This window comes from Ovis aries, chromosome 3 (genome assembly GCF_016772045.2).
Source record: "Ovis aries strain OAR_USU_Benz2616 breed Rambouillet chromosome 3, ARS-UI_Ramb_v3.0, whole genome shotgun sequence".
In the NCBI taxonomy this organism is placed as follows: domain Eukaryota; kingdom Metazoa; phylum Chordata; class Mammalia; order Artiodactyla; family Bovidae; genus Ovis; species Ovis aries.
In genome coordinates, this window is record NC_056056.1 from 133,973,650 (window position 1) to 133,996,089 (window position 22,440).

Consider the following 22,440-nt stretch of genomic DNA (forward strand, 5'->3'; position numbering starts at 1 on the left):
ATTGAACCCAGGTCTCCCACATTGAAGGCAGTTTCTTTACCAGCTGAGCCACCAGGGAAGCCCAAGAATACTGGAGCGGGTAGCCTATCCCTTCTCCAGCAGATCTTCCCGACCCAGGAATCGAATCAAAGTCCTGCATTGCAGGCAGATTCTTTACCAACTGAGCTATCAGGAAAGCCCATCCCAGAGCAGCCAGGTAGATAATTCATACCCTTTGCCCCACCCCCACAAAAGGGCCTTAAGTCCCAACTCTAACTTTCCTTGAGGCCAAGCAACTGAATAAACCAACATATAGGGCAGGCCAAAAAGTTCCTTTGGTTTTTAAGTAAAAATATTAATAAAGAACACATTTTCTGTTTTCACCAAGAACTTTACTAAACAGCATATTCACCGTTTTGTTCCATTACCTTCTGCAGTTTTTCAGGCAACATCATAATTCCATCTTCCCAAAATTGTTTATCTTTTTAAGCAAAGACCTGTCCCAGATGTCTTTTACATTCTTCCAGGGAATTGGCATTTTCTTCCATTAAAAGAATTCTGTAGCGATCGACATAAATGGAAATCTGAAGGTGTAATGGCTGGTGAATACAACAGGTGAATCAGAACTTCCTGTCCAAGCTGTAACAGTCTTTGCCTGGTCATCAAGAAACATATGGTCTTGCACTACCCTGATGAAAGATTTTGTGTTTTCTCTGGACTGACTCTGGATGCTCTTCATTGAGTGCTGCCTTCAGCTTGTCTAACTGGGAGCAGCACATGTTGGAATTAATCATTTGGTTTTCCAGAGGGAGCTCATAACAGAGGACTCCCATCCAATCCCACCGTATATACATCATTATCTTCTTTGATGAAGACTGGCCTTCGGTGTGGTTGGTGGTGGTGGCCCACAATCTCTCCCATTTTACATTACTGCGCAGTGTCCACTTTCCATCACCCATCACAATTTGTTTTGAAAAGGAACATTTTCATTACATTTCAGTAGAGAATCACATGCAGAAATATGGTCAAAAAGGTTTTTTCACTTAACTTGTATGGAACCCAAACATCAAAGCAACGAACATAACCAAGCCAGTACAAATGATTTTCAACACTTGATCTGGTTACTTTGAGTATGTCAACTATCTCCTGCATGACGTAACGCTGATTTTTCTCAATTAATGTCTCGATTTGATCACCATCAACTTCAACTGGTCTACCTGGCCATGGAGCACCATTCAGTGAGAAGTCTCCAGAATGAAACTTCACAAACCACCTTTGACATGTTCAGTCAGCACAGCCCCTCCTCCATACACTACACAAGTCTTTTCATGCATTTCAGTTGCGAATTTACCTTTCTTGAAATAATAAAGCGTAATTTGCCGAAAATACTGCTTCTTTCTTCTATCTTCAATATTGAAACGGCTACACAAAAATTTACTAGTTTTGGTAAGCTTTTTTAACACACGCTGATATGACAGCTGTCACAATACAATTGAACAAAATTGTTTCAAATGAAGTTAAAGACAACTAAGGGCTACCAGAGCCATCTTATAGAAAAACACCAAGCAAACTTTTGGGCCGACCCAATATCTGTCTGGTTGGCCCCTTTCATCACCGCTGCAAGCAAGGAAGAGGACAAATAGGATTTTTATGGGTCCAACCTGCACGGACAATTGGCTCCTACCCTTTGCTCTCTGCTACCCTAATTATCCACCTCGGTACTTAGCAGCTGCCAATATGCCAAGCTCATAAACCTGATTTCATGGTGATTTGGGGTTCGGCCCAGCTCGGCCCTCCATCCTTGACCGGATAAAAAGGTGGAGGCTGAGCTCACCTGATAACTCCCGCCTCTGTCCTCCCGCCAGGGCGCCGTCTCTCCGCCTCTCACACCCACCATGTCGTGCCGCTCCTTCCAGCAGGGCTTCAGATGCGGCGGCCGGAGCTTCAGCTCCTGCTCAGCTGTCCTTCCCCGGGTGGTCACTCACTATGCAGCGAGCCAGGGGCCATGCCGGACTGGGGGCAGTGGGAGCTTCCGTGCCCTGGGCTGTCTCGGCTCCTGGAGCCTGTGCAACGTGGGTTTGGGGCGGCCCCGGGTGGCCTCCAGGTGTGGCCTGCCTGGCTTTGGGTATCGAGCAGGCACCTCTTGTGGGTCTTCTGCCTGCATCGCCCCTGTAACCATCAATGAGAGCCTGCTGGTCCCACTTGAGCTGGAGGTCGATCCAACTGTCCAGAGGGTGAAGAGGGATGAGAAGGAGCAGATCAAATGCCTCAATAACCGCTTTGCATCCTTCATCAACAAGGTAGGAGGTGGGTGCCGAGGTGCAAGGCCATGGGAGACAGACAGCACCTTGAGGCTGTCGCAGGAGCCACAACGTGGGGCTGCTGGGTGGCTGCTCCATGACCCCTAGTCGCTGAGAGCTGGTTAGATCAGGCTCAGCAGTGGACGTTTCTGCTTGTCTGTCTTTTTTTATAATATGTTATCTTTCTCTCTGGGTATTATCTGATAAACTCACCAAGAGGGCCTGAGGTCAGACTATAAGAGGAACTCCTTAGTATCTTAACTATAAGATACTGAATGGGGCAATCAGAGGCAGAGACCTGCCCTTTCTGATGAGGCTTTAATGAAAGAGCTTCCTTCCGATGACATGAACTGGGGTGAGACCCTTGGCACTGTGACCCTGGAATTTGCCATCAGCTTAGGTCTGTGATGAAGAGAAGGTGGGGCAGTCAGAGCTCGGTACCCAAAGTGGCCATGAGCAAGCGTCATATCTTTCAGCCCCCAAGTCATGGCTCTGAAAGCCTTGAGAGAAGCATCTTCAGTCCCCAAGTCACGGCTCTGAAAGCCTTGAGAGAAGGGTGACGCGCTGCCTTTGGAAGACGCTGAACTGGCCGGTCACCTCGGCTGCTTCTGGGCCTGCCCCTATATCCCAGGGAAGCGCTTGGGATCAGGATACACACCGAGGGCTAAGCTGGTGTTCTTGGTGATCCCAAGTTTAGGTCAGAGTCCTGCGCTGGCAGTCAGGAGACCTGGACCCTGACTCCCAGCCCCAGGAAAGCGGGCAGAGATGGAAGGAGAATTAAAGGAGGTAATACTCACAAAAGTGTTCCCAAAAGGAACTTGTTTTAGTAAATGGAAAATGTTAAACTTGCAGTTTTATTTTGAAAGCTCATTAAGCTCTGCTTGTAAACTCATTCCAACACTGTGAGCCCTGATCATCAGCTGCATCACATCTCCGTCTGGGAGGCTGGGGGCCTTCTGCTGACCAAGCCTTTGGCCAGAAGGAAGATGATGTGACTTCCTCTATCATTTTCTTGAGAGACAGTGCACAAGGTGCAAAATCCCAAGGTGAGGACTGGAGACAGTGTGTGCCCAGCCAGCAACTAGCTTAGCTGGGTGACCAGGGCCAGCTCACTCAGCGTCTCTTAACCTCAATCTCCAAGCCACGGAAATGAAGGGGAGGCCAGCAGCTCTCCGCGTTACTGTGGCAGGGACATGGTTTGCACTTGGCCATGTAGGATGGGGATGGGCCAGAGTAGCAGTGAGTGCTAGGACCGAACTTTGAGCTTTATTCCCTGAGCACCCCTGGGCTGTAATTAAAGAAACCCCAATTTCCAGTAGCTTCGCCAGCTTCCATTAGCATGAAGATGTACAAAGCTCTCCCCATGCAATCCTAAGTATGAGTTTGAGGCAGCAAAACAAGCTTGAGGGGCTGGGTGGCTCTGCCCAGGTTACAAGGCTGGTGGCAGGCAGGCAGGGCTGGAAGGAGAAACCACCCCAGGCCTCTTGAGGCAGCCCTGTTTCCACTGCAACACAACCCCTGGTGGAAGCTGGGGGTCCCCTAAGCCACCCCAGGCAGGAGAGACAGAGACACAGCAGCGATGCGATGGAGGTCGGAGCAAAGACGGATTCCACTGCCTGCAGCAGCACTTGCTCTCGCCAGCTGTGGTCCCCAGGGTCCCTGCCGTCCCGTGACATCCTATTCTTGGCTGCAGGTCCGGTTCCTGGAACAGAAAAACAAGCTGCTGGAGACCAAGTGGAACTTCATGCAGCAGCAGAGGTGCTGCTCGAGCAACATCGAGCCCCTTTTCGAGGGCTACATCTCCACCCTTCGGAGGCAGCTGGACTTGTTGACTGGGGACCGAGACCAGCTGGAGTCAGAGTTCCGCTGCCTCCAAGACACGCTGGAGGGCTACAAGAAAAAGTGAGTCTGCCCCACTGCTACCCAGCCGGGCACCTAGGGCAAGTGACATAAACAAGCTGGGCACTGGGTTTCCCCATCTATAAAATGGGAAGTTGAAATGTAGACCTTTAGGGGGTTCCACAGTCAGGTGGGATAGCGTAGGCAGAGCATCCTTACTACGCATTAGGCACATCGTACAAGCGCTGAGATTTTAGGTGTGTATCCATCCCCCTTCCCACCACACTTGACCTCTCTTCATGTAAAACGAGTTTTCTCCTGCTGTTCCCAGGGCTCCAGGGCTCTGCCTCATACCTGTTGTGCCTCATCTTCCATCAATCCCTTGACAGATCTTGAACACTTCTTAGCCTCCAAACAGATTCCCAAGCCCTCCTTCCTGCCAGCTTGGACTCCTGCAGTTCCTTCTTCCTGATAAGTCCCACCTCAGCATTTCTTTGTAACATCTGGGCTAGTATCTTCTACCTCGCATCTTCCTGGTCCAACTTGAAATCATCACCTGCAAGAATTCACAGATTCAGTGATTCTTTCAAGAAGCTGAGGCCCAGATAAATTGCCTCGTGGTCCTGGGTGAGCCTCTCGTGTTGGTGGGAGAGGGTTGAGAGAAACACGTCTCCAAAGACAGTGTGAATACACTAGGAGCGAGGGTTCAGTAGAGTGGAGCCATGCTGGGGACACACACATACCCACATGTCTAGTCCAAGTCAGATGCTGTGCTGGGCAGTTTGGGTTTGATAAAGTTGGGAAAATCTGGCTCTTTCCCTCTAGATGGCCTGTTAGAGTCAGCAAGATACCCCAGTATGCACACCAACAGCTACAGCATGGTACAAGGCAGGAGGGAAGAGGAAGCCCAAGAGAGTGAGAGAGCAGAAGCAGCCCAGGAAGGCTTCCCAGGGGAGGTGTCAGTTTGCTCAAGGCCTTGAAGGATATGTTTCATTCCAGTTGCTTCTTCTAAAAGAGAAGTTCAGAGTAGACCACAGACAAGGAGATGAGACAGAAGCAGGTGACAAGGAAGGACCAGAGTGTGCAAGTGAGAGGGGACGACTCAAGCAGACTGTAGGCAAGATGTGGCAAGGCTGAGGGTGTGGCGGGATCAGCCCTCTCGGCAGGAGCGATGCCTTTCTTCATGGATACAAGGTGATCAGGAGACATATTTCGCAGCTCAAGATTAGGACTTTGAATTGTAAAAGTGGGGCTGTTGGAGAAGGATGAGGCCAAGTGGTATTTTAACACCAATAGCAAACACACAGTACCCTGTTCCAGGTACTGACCTGGTATTCAGCAGACATTAACTTGTGTGGTGTTTGTAATTGTGAGACAGGACCAGTGATATTCTCATTGTACAGGTGATGAAACTGAGGCCAAGAAAGGCCAAGCCACTTACCCAAAGTCATATGACAAGTGCAGGACAGAGTGGGATTGAAACCTAGGCAGCAGGCTCAGCATCCAGCGCCTGTGCAGCGGCTGAGTTCTGCAGGAAAACGGAAGCTCAGGCGTCAGGAAGCACAGAGAAGCTTTTAATGGATTGATGTCGCTCATCAAACTGAGTCATTCCAACCAGACTAAACCCTTGACCCTGATTCTGTTGCCTTGGGGTATAGTGAGTGGGCGAAGAGCTCCCTGGAGCCTAGAGGAAATAAGCCGGCTCTCTCTGAGGATCTGGTAAAGTGGGTAATTGCTACCTCTGCAAGTGAGCTGCAGGTAGAGGCCAGGCTCAGCGCTCTCCTGGTGAGGAGGAGCACGGGGTCAGCTGGGCTTGCAGTGGCCGCAGCTAACTCTCAGAACAACTCAGAAAAGACAGCTGTGGGACTTCCCTGGTGGCCCAGTGGCTAGGACTCCATGCTCCCAGTGCAGGGGACCTAGGTTCAATCCCTGGTCGGGAAACTAGATTCCACATGCTGCGACCAAAAGATACCGCACGCTGCCACTATGACCTGGCGCAGCCAAATAAATAAATGAATATTTTTTCAAAAAGAAAAGACAGGTGTGCCAGCAACAGGCAGCCAGCTGAAATAAGCTTCCTCAGCAGCAAGATAGAATAACGGTAGCTTTAAGAAGGACTTCCCAGGGACTTTCCTGGCTATCCAGTGGCTAAGACTCCATATCCCAATGCAGGGGACTTGGGTTCGACCCCTGGTTAGGGAAAAACCCCATATGATGTAACTAAGGACCCACATATTGCAATTAACATCCAGCACAGCCAGTAAACAATTTTTTTTAATTAAAATAAAGAAGGACTTCCCAGAGAATGATTCATTACAGGAAAAGGCTACCAGGCATTGGGGTGGAACATAAACTTACAGAGTGGCAAATAAGAGGCTATGATTTAAAAAAATCTGTGTTGAATGGCTGAAGGGGCCAGAGGTGAGCAGAGACAGGGCCAGACCTGGTGCCTCCGTAGGGCATTGAATCTGTGACTTGTCCCCAGAGGCTCCTACTCTCAGGCCCCACACCCACATCCTTCCAAATCCCACCAGCGTGACTAAAACACTTTCCCCCTGCCCCTTCCACCAGATATGAGGAGGAGCTCTCCCTGCGGCCCAGTGCTGAGAACGAGTTTGTTGCCTTGAAGAAGGTGAGGAATGGTGGCCCATGGAGGGAGAAGGCACTCTGAGCTGGCCTAGCAGGCCTGGGGACACTCAACCCCTGGACCGGGCCTGCAGCCAGCCCACCTTGCTGACCCTGGTACCAGCCCCACTGACCCCCAGGGAGAGAAAGGCCAGCCTCCAGCCCCAGAAGGGCAGTGACTGGCGCCTCCCGTGCTAAGTGTTGCATTTGCATCTGTCCAACAAGGCGGAGATGTGGCAAATGAATCCCCAGAGATGAAAACCGTCCTGTCAACCCCTCACATGGACAGCTATGTGTTTTGTTGCCCAGGGTCCATAGGAGCTCTGAGGAATGGACTCCCATCTCCTTTAATCCCATTCCCTTCAGATCCTTCCCCATTGGGACGCCAGGCCCAGGCATGAGTTCCTTGGTTTTGCCACCCTCTTCACTTCCATGTGGGCCTAAGTAAGGAAACTGGGTCCCACGCCTGTCACCTGCTACCAGCTTGCCTGGGAGGTGGCGCAGCTGGCAGAGGGGTGGCCCCAGGTTATGACTGTCACTTTCTTGGCTGCAGGATGTGGACACGGCCTTCCTGATAAATTCTGACCTGGAGATCAATGTGGAAGCTCTGATCCACGAGCTCGACTTCCTGAAAACCCTGTATACCGAGGTACCTGCAGCCATGCTGCCAACGGGCGGTCGGCCGGGGGACAGTTCTGGAGGGATGATGGGCGGGGAAAGCTCCTGCCCTGTGGGTCCATTTGTGGCTTAAAAGTGGGCAAGTGAAGAAGGCATTGTGGAACTGGGTCTCAGGCAGAGAGACTCCCAGAAGTCAGAGGGCCCACACCTTGGCTCTTAGGTCTTGGCGCACCTGGAGGGTGGGGACTGGAGCAGATCTGTGATTGAAGGCTGGGACTGCCAGGCAAATCTGCCATGGGAATGTCAGGGCTGGGTCTCCTCTTTTCTCCCCATCTCCCTCGCCAACTTTATCCTCAAAGAGCTCACCCATTCTCACCTGGGCTCCCCACTCCCCCGCCAGGAGACAAACCTTCTCCAGTCTCAGATCTCAGAGACCTCAGTCACTGTGAAGATGGACAATAGCCGGGAGCTGGACACGGATGGCATCATTGCCCAGATCAAGGCCCAGTACGACGAAATTGCCAACCGCAGCAAAGCCGAAGCAGAGGCCTGGTACCAGAGCCGGGTGAGTCTTGGGCAGGGCCTGGGAGACCCAGAACCACTCTCCTCCAGGAATCAGGAGAGAAAATGTGAGCCATGCCACACCAGCCTCTGTTGTTTCCACCAAGCCTCAGGCCAGGTCCCCATGAGTGTGAGAGAGACCCACAGACAGCCCAGACCTGTTCATCAGAGCTCCCCAGCTTTACACACTTATAGACTCACAGGAAGTGCTTCCCTAAGTAGCATTCAAGGAATACTAATTGGCAGTGATGGCCAAGAGGTCTCAGAGTTTCCGTGTGTGGGAGGAGGCTAATGGCATGGAATGGTTACTAATGGTGGAGCAGAAACTGTGATTAAGGTGGCCCCAGACTTGGGTAATTAGGGGCTTGCTGGGAGGGCAGCTGTGCCCCCAAGGGCAATCTGACTTAACAGATACTATCATCTCAGTCTCACCTACCCCATCTATGAAAGGTACCATTCATTCATTCGTTCACTCACTCATTTATTCATTCGTTTCTTGCACCTTCATCATGTGCCAAGCAGCATTCCAGATGCTGGAGATCCAACAGGAAGCAGAACAAACAATAATCGCTGCCTCTGTGTCACTTTCATTTTCCAGAGGCAGGGGCAGGACAGGCAAACAGGACATATAAACACAGCGGATGTATGTTAGATGGACATGTGCTATGGAAAAAATTAAATCAGGGTGAAGTACAGGGAGTGTGGAGGAATTCGGTTTCTAAATGGGTGGCCAGGGAAGGAGGGCCTTACTGAGGTGTGTGGAACCACGAGGATACTAAGAGTCAGACCATTCCCATCCTCGAGGAAGTCACAGTCCATGGGAGAGAGAGGTGTAAACAGCCAGAAGCATACGAGGTAGCATGACGCGGCCACCAAGGTCGAGCCGTAGGCCCAGGGCGCAGCATGATGACGCCGGAAGTGACAAACTGTGTATGGAAAGACAGGAGCACTGGCCTTTGATCTGGGTCTTGGAAGCCAAGTATGATTTCCATAAGCAGAGCATGGGGTAAGGGTGTCTGGCTGAGAGCCAGCAGGAGCAGGCCAAGAAGCATGAAGGGGAGGTGTCCCCAGTGGGAAGCACCAGGATGGATATGGGGCTGGAGACACAGCTAGATCACAGCAATCGGCAGAGCTGCCCTGAAGGCTTTACACATTTTTCTGAAGGCCGTGGATACCAATTTTCAGGAAATGTCCCAAGAAGTGCTCTGTCCTTTTTCTGCAGATCCATGGTGATCAAGGTATCAAACCCCAGCCTGGGGTCAGCTCCCCGTAAGTCAGTCTGTGGCTCATCCACAGCCAGGGTTCGCTCTGGCGGGCCCCTCCTCTGACTGCTCTCCTGGGCCACCCATCAGGCCTTAAGGAAAGAAATCTTAATTACCCATCCTTCTAAGTTAGAATCAGAATGATAACTCTATTATTTATCAATTGCACTTGGCTGTGAAGATCAAAAATTTTAAATAATAATGGTTAAAACAAATATGATTTTTTATTTTTTTCTCAAATAACTTGAAGTACAAAAATAGACTGCCATAGATGACCCCAAGTTACCCTCAGAAACACAGGCTCCTTCGAGCTTGCTGTTCCGCCATTCTGTTAAGAACATTAATCCTCATGGTCCCCTCATGCCCTAAGATGGCTCCAATACCACCAGTCTCACATGTCCACTCCAAGCAGAAGGAAGAAGAGGGGCTAAAGGAACATGGCAGGTGAATCATCGCTGACTTTATACAGCTTTCCTAGAAGCCCCACCCTGCAACAGTCTACACTTCATTGAAGAGAGAGCTCAGAAATATTCTTTTGTCTGGGGTTCTGAGGAAAAGAAGTGTGGATAGTGATTAGGCAACTACCGGTTTTTTCACGATAACCAAAGAGAGTGACTTATGCTTATCTTGTTTTGCATAGAAAATGCATTATATGCAGAAAATATAGTTGGCTAATTTTTAAAAATCTATTGATGTAATCTATAATTCACTATTAAGAAATTAGCTTTTATGTGCAGAGGTTTAAAAAAAAAAGTGCTAAGCCAAGATAGGAAGTAACATTGAATTTTGTTTTCAATTGTTTTGAGGGAAAACATACAAATATATCTATCATGAGGGGGCAGATGTTCTGCGTTCTCTGTTGTTGGTCTGTTAGGTACCCTAGGGTGAGGGCAGAAATCCCCTCCAAGGTCCAGAGCACAGATGGAGCAAAAGGGAGGGATATTCCAGGGCAGAGAGAAAAGGATGAGACACAGAACCCATGAAACAGAGAGGAAGGGTGCTTGGAGCTTAGGGGAGAATTTAATAAGCTTGAAGGTTCAGGGCTGGGAGGTGAGAAGGGAATGGGAAGCAGTCCAGAAAAGGACCAGAATTGGGAAAGGGCTGGAGAAACATAACAAGTATAAGAATCCAGAGTACCCAGTGCAGGAAGTCAGGAGAGCAGAGCCTGGGGACAGTGGGAATGAGGGCTGAGAGGGACCACAGTGTGGGTGCCCAGGTTCTGACCTCCCTGTCCGGCAGTATGAGGAGCTTCAGCTGACGGCTGGGAATCACTGCGACAACCTCCGCGACCGCAAGAACGAGATCCTGGAAATAAACAAGTTGATCCAGCGGCTGCAGCAAGACATTGAGAATGTCAAAGCCCAGGTGAGCCCATCACAGGCTGACCCGCCACCTGGTCCTGGTTGTACAGGGCAGGTTCATCCTCCCTGGGGGACCTGAGGAGGAGGGAATAAACTTGCACTGTTTCCCACGAGAGGGAGTGAGCCCTTTCTTCAGAAGAGCTGATCCACAGCTGGGTAAGCAGGGTCAGGCAATAGTGAGGTCCCCAACAGAGACTAGGCAGCCTACATTCATCAAGATGAAATAGCAAGAACACTTCATGAGGCGGGAGTATAGAAAAGATGTCCTCCACACCCCCTTCCAACCAAAGACTGTAATTCCATGATCCTCAAATTCAAGGTGATGCTGTAGAGTCCATAAAATCAGACCCACCCTCTCCTCCTAGGCTAGTGAAGACCAGGCAGATGCTTAAAATGTATTAACCACAAAGTAATTGCTTAGCATAATAGGAAACTCTCAGATCTCCCTGAAATGTCATAGACAGGAGAACTGGCCTCCATCCCCTGGGGGAACCAGACGTCACAATTCTAGGCTGAAACCCACAGCAGATGTGAACCTGGCACATATCCATGACCGTAGGAAGAACTCACTCTTCCTTCTGTGTCCCTCCTTCACTCTCACACAGTCACACTCACAACACTTCTGACACTAGATAGTGGGGAAGAGTGTTTCCACACCAACCAGCTCTGCAACACCAGCTGGGTGTTCCACAGTTGATCTCACTTCTGACACTACCTACCTGGAGATAGCATCAGATCCCGTAGGTTAGGGGCTGCCCCCTCAAGTCCCACAAGACAGTTCAGATGCCAATCACACATCTAGGCTGTGCTCCTGACCAGCTGGCTGTACATTGGAGGGTCCCATGACCATCCTCCTTGGATTCAATTAATTTGCTGGAGTGGCTCACAAAACTCAGGAAAATAGTTTACTTTTTTGGTTTATTATGGGCTTCCCAGCTGGCACAGTAGTAAAGAATCCATCTGCCAAGGCAGGAGACGCAGGAGATATGGGTTCAGTCCCTGAGTCTTGAAGATCCCCTGGAGGAGGAAACGGCAACCCACTCCAGTATTCTTGCCTAGAAAATCCCCATGGATAGAGGAGCCTGGCAGGGTACAGTCCATGGGGTCACAAAGAGTCAGATATGCCTGAGCACTGATGCACGCACTGGTTTATTATAAAAGGATATGATAAGGAATACAAATGAATACCCAGCTGGGAAGGATGCATAAAGTAAAGCGTGTGGGAGGGGCACAAGACTCTCATGCCCACTTCAGGTATGCCATTCTCCCCATACCTCCACCTGGTCAACAACCTGAAGGCTCTCTGAAGCCTCTACTATTGAAATTTTATGGAGGCTTCCTCACATCGGCATCATCATTTACCACCTCCATTCCCAGCTGCTCTCCCCTCTTAGGAGAATGGTGGGGTGGGCTGAAAATTCCCAGCTTCTAATCAAGGCTTGGTTTTTCTGGTGACCAGCCCCCACCCAGGAGCCCACCTAGAGTCACCTTATTTAAACAAAAGACACTGTCAATACTCAGGAAATTCTAAGGGGTTTTGGGACTCTGTGTCAGACACAGGGTCAAAGACCAAAGGTTAGGACAAAGGATGCTCTGGTGTGCTCATCACTTAAGAAACTACAAGGTTTGGAGGAGTTCTGTGCCAGGAACTGGGGGAAGAGACCAATATATGCTATTTTCAGTGATCTCACAATGACCATGCTCTCTGTTCTTCTGAGAGTCAGCCCAGGGTCCCAGGGCCCCTGTAATACTTTTCTGTGCCCTCTCCCCCAGCGCTGCAAGCTGGAGGCTGCAGTGACCCAGGCAGAGCAGCAGGGCGAGGCAGCCCTCAATGATGCCAAGTGCAAGCTGGCAGGGCTGGAAGAGGCCCTGCAGAAGGCCAAGCAGGACATGGCCTGCCTGCTCAAGGAGTACCAGGAGGTGATGAACTCCAAGCTGGGCCTGGACATCGAGATCGCCACCTACCGGCGCCTGCTGGAGGGCGAGGAGCAGAGGTGGGTCAGGGATGTCTGTTCTCCTGCCCTCTGCTTGCTGCTACAGCCGCTGCCCGCCTCTCAGCCCATCCACGGGAAATCTGGGACAGCATGCAGTCTGCATCCCCTCCTCACTGGCAGGTCCATGGTGTGGGCAGGGGCAGGGGGTGCTGTGTTCTTCTCATTCTCTGATGCAGCTCTCTTGCGTGTCCTTTCCCTCTCACCTCCAGGCTATGTGAAGGTGTTGGACCCGTGAATATCTGTGAGTACTGAGGACTCTGCAGCGGCTCTGGGATCTTGGGAACTGATCCACCCAAACATAGACCACACTGCCCCTGCCCAAACCTTAGCCTGCCTCCCTCGCCCTAAAGGAAAGAGCTCCTGGTGTATGGAGAGTTTCTCCCTCAGGGCTGCCCAGGTCTACGGGAGTCAGAAGCAGAAGCAGACACCCAGCGTGGTCTGCCAGGCACCATCTAGACAAGAGGATGCTTTCCTGGAGAAACGAGACTTGAAGCAGACAAATAGGGAGCTTCCCAGGTGGTGATAGGGATAAAGAACCTCCCTGCCAGGGCAGGAAACACCTGAGACAAAGTTTCGATCCCTGGGTCAGGAAGATCCCCTGGGGGAGGGCATGGCAACCTACTCTTGTATTCTTGCCTGGAGAATTCCATGAGCAGAGGAGCCTGATGGACTACAGTCCACAGAGGCACAAAGAGTCAGACACGACTGAAGCAACTTAGCATGCATGCACACGTGCAGACAAATACAAAGAGAGGGGAAAGCAGAAGACAGGGCTCTGGGGCAAGAGAAGGACACGCGGGGAACTGCTAAGCATTTTATGTGACTGGAATGGGAGACTTGGGCTTCCCCGGTGGCTCAGTGCTAAAGTATCTGCCTGCCAATGCAGGAGACACAAGTGACTCCTCACACAAGGCTTGATCGCTGGGTCAGGAAGATCCCCTGGAGGAGGAAATGGCAACCCACTCCAGTACTCTTGCCTGGAAAACCCCACGGACAGAGGAGCCTAGCAGGCTATAGTCATGGGGTCACAGAAGAGTTGGACACGACTGAGCAACTAAAGAACAATAGGAGACTTGGAAGTTGGTAACTGGGATGGGGGTGTCCTTAGACACGACGACAGCAGGTGCGGGGCCGGCGGGGGCACGGGGCTTGGCCTGGCAGGGCCCTGAATACCCCTTCCTGTTCCCACAGCTGTGAGCAGCTCCAAAGGTGCCATCCTGTACGAGCCATGTGTGGTCAGCACACCTGTGTACTGTCCAGGGAGCACCACTGTCCTCAAGAGTGGTGGGGGCTGCGGCATCGGGGGCACTGGTGAAATCTACATCCCCTGTGAGCCCCAGGGGCTCCTCGTCTGTGGGAGCAGGCGGAGCTCCGCTGTGAAGCTAGGGGCTGGGGGCAGCGCCTCCTGCCACAAGTGTTAGTACAGCCCCCGAGGCTAGTGGCCCAGGGGACAGGGCCCAAGCTCCAGGCTGGGATGTTGTCCCCCACAACCAGGGCTCAAGACAAGGCTGTTCCAAGATCCCACCTTTCTCTACTGATCAAAGATTCCCCTTGGGTTTTCACTGGGAGCTGCCCCTCAGGTATCTTCGAGAGTCTCTTTTCACTTAGCTGTGTGCAGACCCTGAGCGAGGCCCTCGGGTGAGGGTAGGGTACAAAGGAAGAAAACACATCTCCCGTCTCCCTGGACTGCTGACAGTCAGGCTGTAGTGTGACCAAGAAAATGGCAATGGCCCCCTAACGCTTCTCTTCCCCAGGAGGTCAAAGGGGCACATCACAGTTCTGCTTTGTGGGTCATCCCATGGAACTTGCCACACAAATTCTGCCTCCCCTCACCCCCAGACGTGTTCCTCCTCTCTTACCTTGGACTCTCATGAACCTGAGAAAAGTCAACTCCTTCTAGCTGCCACCTAATACATGCACTGTTGCAAATATCAAAAGGAGACACCCCAAAATCCCATCCCAAATTCCCTAGCCAAATGCCAGGATTTCAGGATCACGCGGAATCTGCCAACGCTGTTCTCGGCACACAGAATCAGGAGATGGTATTTGGGCAATAGACTTACCTGCTCAGCTGTGTTGAACTGGCACTATAAAAATACATCTCTTTCCTGAGCTGATATTGGCAGCTGATGGCAAAGAAATGCCTAAAACAAAAGGGACAATCAAGAGCTGACATTATTCCTTCAATGGAATCAGTCATGCCCGCGCCTTTTGTACATAGCCACCCCCTGCCAGCTCCCTCTCCCTTGAGTTCCTCTTGCTTTGGGTCTGATGTGAGCATGTTTTCCTGGCTACAGTGATAAGGAGCTGCCTCAGCAGGCTTGGAGGCTCTGCCTCAGGGCTGTGAGGGAGGAGAAGGTGCTGAACTGACCTCACCTCCCCAGAGCACTCCCCTCCCAATAGTGCTGCCTCCTGCCCACCCAGGGATCCACGTTTCTTCCATGAGCCTCTGGGCCTGTCTATTCCCAATAAACTGTTCCCAGGCTACAGGAATCAGCACTGTTTGCCCCTGCTCTGAGGACAGTGAGGTTGAAGGGACACTGATGAACAGCTTTGGGGGCCTGGGGGCCAGTTGGGAGCATTGGGAGTGGAAACAGAGGTTATTAAACAAACGGGGAAACTACATGTGAATGATTGGCAAGTGGCCTGTGGAGTAAGTGTGGAGCCATACAAATTACCCTTAAAGCCTGTGCATCATACCACAAGAGTTTACAAGTCACTTGCCATGTTAAAAACCACGGTCTTATTCCCCACAGGCCTCCTCACCATGTGGTCCCCTGCATACGCCCTAGAGAAAGCCCGTGGGGCCCCTTATGCCATGTCTGTACTCACCTCCAGGCCTGGACTCTGCCTCCACAGCCTGGACTATGTGTACCACGTCTACCTTCGAAGCAGGACAGAGTCAGGCCTGGGGCTGACAGGGAAGCTGGGTAGCAGCCTGGCCAGGGAGGGGCATCCTCGAGGAGCCTCTCCCTCTCCACAGCCCCAAGACCTGGAGCTGAGACTTGGCGGCAGCAAGTCCACCCTCAGAGGGGCCCTGATACGCTCCATGTTGCTTCACTGACCCCTGTAACAATCCGCCCACCATAGATGCCCCCCTGTGCTCCCGTGTCCTGAGCACTCCCTTACCGCACAGCCCTGCCTCACGGGGCAGCTCTTCTGTGCCAAGCCCTGCTTTAGGAGCTGGTGATAGAGAGGAGACTATAACACCCTCGGAACCCTGGAGGGACTCAGCCCCAGAGAGGAGTCATAAGTACTGACAGCCAGAGAGGATGGAAGTGACAAGAAAAAGCAACTGATGATTATACTGGGCAGGGGGCTCAGAGAGAGGTTCACGGAGAACAGTACAAGGACAGGGTTGAAGAGACAAGGGTTACTGATTTATGGGCGTCTTATTCCAAAGGACCTGTCCACTCAGTTTTCATTCACTCCATGTACTTATCAAGCACCTGCTGTGGGTCCTGCCACCCAGCGGCTGGTGTCACAGTGATGAACTAGGCAGCCCCATTAGGGACGATAGGCATGGCACCTACCTGTAGGGACAGAGGACAGGGCACCTAGAGTCCACAGTAGGGACTGTAAACTCTGGAAAACAGTCAGCAATTCCTCAAGAGGTGAAACATTAGAGTGACCATGTGACCCAGCGACTCCACGCCTAGGTTGATACCCAAGAAAAACGAAAACACCTACAGGACAAACGTCTGGACACCAAGGGAGGGGAGGGGAGGCAGGATGAACTGGGAGACTGGGACTGACATCCACACACTACTAATACTATGTATAAAACAGATAGCTCATGAGAACCTGCTGCATGCAAGGAACTCTAGTCAACGCTCTGTGGTCACCTAAATGAGAACAAAATTTAAAAAAAGAGGAGATATATGTACACATTAGCTGATTTCTTTGTTGTACAGTAGGATCTAACACAACACTGCAAAGCAACTATACGCCAATAAAAATTTAAAAATAAATGTACACATGAAAACTCATCCATGAATGTTCACAGCAGCACTAGTCACAATCCCCATCAGGTGAAAGCAACCTGAATGCCCATCAATGGACTAATGGGTGATCAAAATTTTGATCTATCCATACAATGGAATATTATTTGGCCATAAAAACGGAGTGAAGTACTAATGTGTGCTACAACATGGATGAACCTCAAAAACATAAGGTAAATAAAGAAATCAGACACAGAAACCAGATAGTCTGATTCCGTTCATACGAAATTCCAGATTAGGAAAACCTATAGAGACAGAAGGCAGGTTAGTGGTTGCCTAGGCCTGGAGGAAGGAGAGGATGGGGTAAGGGTGATGAAAATATTCTAAAGGTTTCTCTGGAGGTGATGAAAATATTCTAAAATGGACTATGGTGTTGGTTGCACTTATCTGGGAATATACCGAAACCATTGACTTGTACATTTTAAATGAGTGAATTATATGATCCATGAATTGTATCTTTAAAAAAACTGTCTTTCAAAAATGGGGCCCTGGCTCCAATCCAGACCTCTGGGGCTTACAGCCTACCTGAGGGTACAGACTTAGACATGAAATTATAGATGTCAGGCTTGTTGTGAAAGAGGACAGAACTGAGGCTCCCACCCTGGCCACGGGCCTCGGGTAGGTCCCCTGAGGAGGGGCAGGTAAGCTGGACCCCAAAAGCCAGCAAGACTGAGAGGAGGCAAGGAAGCCCGTGGTGGCAGGGTCAGGGGGGTGAGGTTCAAGGCTGAGGGATCAGCAACCCTGAGTCAGGGCACACGCAGAGTCAGACAGGTGAGAGCTGGTGACTTCAGGGACGCACATCCACACCCAGGGAAAGAGAAGACATGGGACAACAAGGGCCTTACAGCTTCCATTCCCACTTGAAGCCCTGCCACCCTGGACCTGCCCTAGAGCCAGGAAGCTGCTTGCTGATTAAAAACCCAAAGCTCTGAAAACTACAGAGACACTCCAGTGTGGAGTTAGCAAAAAGAGAGATGACAATAGGCCACCTCTGTCCCACAGATGACTATCCACAGCCCAGGAAACACCCCAGTGGAGTAAAGGAGGAGAGAGGAAGATCCCTCCACCTTCACAGAGAGGTGGGCTCCTGCCCAGTGACCATCCCTGCGGGAATTCCCATCCCAGGGTGGCCCTGTCCTGGACATGGGCTAGAGGCCAGGCGCCAGCATGCCCCTTCAGAGGACCCCCCAGGAGAGCCCCCTTAGTGCTGCGCAGTTGCGCCCTCCCTCTCCGCTTCCCCCCAGAGAGGAGGTGATGCCAGGCAGGCGGGATGAAAGTGCCTCCTGGTGGTGCTCCAGAATTTCACTCCATCAGCTGGGCCAACACCTCCCAAGCTTCTCCCGGGACCCGCCCTGCCCCAGGTGCAGGGATACAGGGAGGATCAGGCCCCCGCCCTGCCCTTCAGCGGAAGGGAGAGATGTCCGCTGAAGCCAGAGCCTCCCTGCATTCCACTCCGTCTCCGGAGTTCAAATCGCAGCCCTTCCCAGAGCGCCCCCACAAGGACAGGTGGGGAACAGCCCAAAGAGGCCTGGGTGGAGGACCTGAAACGAGGTTCCTTGGTTTTGTTTCTGTCTCCCCAGAATGTCTCCCATTTTCTTGTTCCTCTTACCCCCGGGAGACCCTTCCTTGCCCCACTGCCCTCTCCCTCAGTTGCGCTCTGCCCCACACTCTGAGTCCCCTGGGATCCCTTCCTCATCCTGGTCCCATCAGGGGTTCCAGGGAGACTCACTACTGCCACTCTCCTCCTGGGGCTTGGGCTGGGGAAAATGGCCACAGAAATGGAGCTGTAAGTGGAGGAGGGGACCTAGGATCGCTGTGTCTGATAGACGGAAGAGGGTTGCACCCAGCTGGCTGGCATCCCCACACCTAGCTCGATGCCAGGCTCACATCAGCACCCAGTGAAGGTTTTCTGACTTGAACTGACTTGCATGTGTGCGAAGAGCTTCATTTCACCCTGAAACTGTGTGGGCAAGTGAGGAATTTGGGCTAAACCTGAAAAAAAAAAGAAAAGCCATCCTGCTTGAAGGGGTGGGGATAGGCTCAAGTAAGAGGGGTGCTTTGTCTCTCCTGAGAGGTGTTTAGATTCTATCTCAGCATCATTAACCTGACAGGACAGAGGGCTAGAGGGCCTCGGCTCCTTCCCAATGCCCCCTCCTTCTGCAGGGAGATTCCCGAGTCTCCCTTCCCACTGGGGCAGGTCTCCGCATGAACATGTCCCAGTGAGTGCCTCTCTCCAGTACAGACTTGTCCCCAGGCAGAATGGAAACACTCTGAAGGAGGCGGTGCTTTAGAAAGTCGTCTCATCCTCTGGGATTTCCCTGTCACCCTCCTCCCCACCCACAGGCATGCACACACACAGAGCAGCCAGGGTTCCCAGGCTCTGCCCAGCCAACCAGCATGGCCCCCTCCCTCATCAGCAGTTCCCCCTCCTCCCAGGGCAATTAGCATCGAGGTGAGCCAGCATTCCATCCACACTAGCTCAGCCAGCAGATCTCAGGATTACATCCAGACCAACTCTCAACAGGAAGAAGAAACTGTCAGAGCAGCAAAAGCCCCAGCCCAAAGTTTCCAGGGCTACTCCTCCCCCCTCCCCACCTGCTACCCTTTGAAAATGGCTGAGGACTGTATTTTGCACCATCTGGCGAAATAATGCCTCAGAACTATAAACTGCTAATGGTGACAGCTCATCTCAGAACAGGGGTCATGCATGACTGGTCTCAATTACCCTCAGCTGCTAGGGCTGAAGGAAGCTGAGACACGGGTCAACCCCAGCAGCGGCTGGTGGGGCAATGATGCCATAACCACTGGCGGGAATGAGGTGGGGTGCTGGACCACAACAGGAATGGCAGCTTACAGGTGAAGGGAGGCAAAAAAGGGGGAAAGGGGCAGCGATGAAAAGAAGGAGATGAAGAGAGGAGAGAAATGGATAACCACATGAGGCTCCACACAACGTACACCCTGCCCAAACATTTCCACATGTATCCTTCACGTACTGTGCGGTAGGTATAATTCCATGTTACAGATGAGGAAACTGAGGCTAGAGAGGTTAGACAACTTCCCCAGGTCATTTATGTATCAAGGAGGGCAAGTGTTTGCACAGCGATAATAAAATTTTACCCACTGTCCTCTCTCCCTTTTCCTCCTGCTTTTAATCTTTGCAGTGTCTCCATTCATTCAGCAAAAACACACAGCCTGCCTACCACGTGCCTCCACTCTCCTAAGGAGGGATGAAGAGGAGAAAAAACACACACACACACACACACAGTGCCTGCCTCCTTGAGCTTATATTACAGCCTGGGATGATGATGTTAAACAGCAAATCCTTGCAGGCAAGGACCTCAGATGGTGAGAACTCCTTAGGAGAGGAGGAAGCAGGGGGAGGAGATGGAGAGTACGTGGAGGAGGGGAACTGAAAGAGAAGGGACCTATGAGCAAAGACCTGGAAGAGTTGAGGGACCCGGCCATGCGGCCATTTGAGAAAAAAAGATTTCTTAGCACAAATAAAAAACAGTAAACGCGAAAAGTGTCTGAGCAGGAGGTTTCCTACCTGTCTGATGGACATACAGGCAGACAGAGTGGCTGGAGAGAGTGATTAAAGGACAGACAGATGGAAGGGAGGTCAAGGAAAGAGGAGGGCAGACTACGTAGAGTCCTGTATGGCATTTACTCTGGATGTTTAGACTTAGCAATGGCATAATCTGACATGTTTTGTTTTTGAAGGACCATGGTGTTAAGGAAAGAGAGAGGGGACAGAGGAGGAAGCAGGATGAGTAGCTGGAAGGACACTTCAGTAGACCCTGTGAGGAGTGGTGAACTTGGACCAATATGGGAGCAATGGTGCGGTGAGCAGTAGTAAGGGTCCAGGTATATTTTGAAGGCAGGACTTGTCAATGGACTGAATGTGGGATATGGAAAAAGTTGATGAGCGAAGGATGGCTCCCAGGTTTTTGGCCTGAGCCGGTACAGAGATAGCAAGCCTGGCAAGTAGAATGTATTTCACACGAACAAGCATTCGGGAGAACAGTTTTGGACAGATTAAATTTGAGATACATAGTTGATATCCAAATAGAGATGTTGATCAAAATATGTGTGTGAGGGCACAGAAGGGACATTCAAAGGGATGTTCAAGATAGAGATACACCTTGGGAGCCATCAACAGACAGATAGTATTTAAAGTCACGAGGCTGTATGATGTCACAAAGGGGACAAGTGGAGATAAAGACATGAACAGGTACAAGAGCTGAGCCCAAGGATGCCGTGGTGTGTGCAGGTCGGGGATATGAGGATAAACTGGTTGAGAAAAATGAAAAGAAGCAGTAAATAATATGTAAAGAAAATCAAGAGAATGTGGTGTCTGGAAACCAAAAAAGGAAATTATTTCAAGGAAAGGAGAATGATCAACTATGTCAAATTCTTCTAAATTAAATGATAATTTAATGGAGAATGGACCACTGAATTTAGCAACATGGAGGTTGCTGGAAATCTTCACAAGAACTACTGTGTTGTTATTATTTTCTGCTTCTCCCTTTGAGACATGCACCTGATACCTGGATCTATGGAGTACAGTGGCAAACTAGAAACAGACGGAAACATCCTCAACTTGATAAAAAAATTTCTATATGCAGAAAACCTACAACTAACATTGTACTTAACTGTGAGAAACTTGAAGCTTTTCCACCAAAAATCAGGAATAAGGCAAAGATGACTTCTCTCACCACTGCTTTTCAACATCATACTGGATATCCTAGCTAATACAGTAAGACAAGAAAAAGAAATAAAAGGTATAGAGACCAGAAGGAAGGAAATAGTGAAGACTTGAGATGGATGGCTCTAGTCAAAAGCTCATATTCCCCTCCAAAGTATTGATAGAATCCCAAGTAAGCATCCAATCAAGCACTAGTTCTCCCAGACACAGATAAGCAGGACAAATCATGCCACTTTCTAGAACAGAAAAGGTCAACATTTGTCTCTCCATCTATAATGCAAGGAAGCTACATAGGTAAGACTGCAGATATCCCTAATGTGCATTTTAGAGGTTCAAAATCACGTGGTTAACTTTCCGCACAGATACATGGCCAAATCATTGGCATGTTTTGGCCTCAAATTATGTCACAAAACTATTGGTTGGTAGAAGTCTTCAAGAAAATCTCCCCACGCCAGCAGGAATACAGAGACCACCTGTTTTATCTCTCTACCCTCAGCACCAAGCACATTACCTGAGATAGAGTATCTGGTAATTGCTGAATGAATGAATGAATGAATGTCCTTTGAGAGTCTCAAATCAGACATGTATTACATTAACCCAAATGAGCTTCACTGATGATTCAATTCTTATGTGAACAGTCAAATCAGATTACAGAGGATAGATGAAACACTGCAAAAGGTTTTTGGACTGTTTAATCCATCTACAGGGATGCAGTAAATTGTATTCTCACCATATCATTTCTTTCTTGGAGCTATGAAGACCCTGCCCCTCTTCTATACACTCATCTATTTAGGGATTATCTGTGTAGCTGCATTCCTTGCAAGCCTCTTGCTGGAGTTGTTACCATTCTAACTTTCTGGTGGTTAGCCACACTTGCAATGGAAAGTCTATTGGATTTAAGACCAAAGAAAATTAACGTCCCCATAATGGCAATTATGGTGGACCTGCGGGAAAAATAGGACAATAATGTTTATGTGTTTATGTGTTTTTAATGTTTATAGGTTTGATGTTATGGCCCTGATTCTGAGGGGAATAGGTGTGTCTGAGATTAGTTCACTGTGAAGGTTACAGGCATGGAGAGTTTCTGCTAACTACCCAAGCTCATAAATGCTTCCAAGTGGCTTTTTTCACTTTTATGGGACCAATCCTCAGATCCCCACACACATAAAAGGGGTGAGAGGGATCCACTAGCCCC

The 22,440-nt window shown here is 50.3% G+C and overlaps 1 protein-coding gene across 1 annotated transcript; it reads left to right on the forward strand.

Annotated features, from left to right (window-relative positions):
• Positions 1-1,865: 1,865 nt before the first annotated feature.
• On the forward strand, positions 1,866-13,960 carry KRT82 (keratin 82). Its single transcript, XM_004006331.6, has 9 exons — positions 1,866-2,279; positions 3,973-4,181; positions 6,690-6,750; positions 7,297-7,392; positions 7,762-7,926; positions 10,424-10,549; positions 12,319-12,539; positions 12,749-12,780; positions 13,731-13,960. The coding sequence occupies exons 1-9, from the start codon at positions 1,875-1,877 to the stop codon at positions 13,958-13,960; spliced, it is 1,545 nt and encodes a 514-aa protein (XP_004006380.1). The 5' UTR covers positions 1,866-1,874.
• Positions 13,961-22,440: the final 8,480 nt, after the last annotated feature.

Coding starts and splice junctions, on each gene's coding strand:
- KRT82 (XM_004006331.6), top strand. CDS start 1,875: ATGTCGTGCCGCTCCTTCCAGCAGGGCTTCAGATGCGGCGGCCGGAGC. Junction 4,182..6,689: donor CTGGAGGGCTACAAGAAAAA/GTGAGTCTGCCC, acceptor CCCTTCCACCAG/ATATGAGGAGGAGCTCTCCC. Junction 7,927..10,423: donor AGGCCTGGTACCAGAGCCGG/GTGAGTCTTGGG, acceptor CCTGTCCGGCAG/TATGAGGAGCTTCAGCTGAC.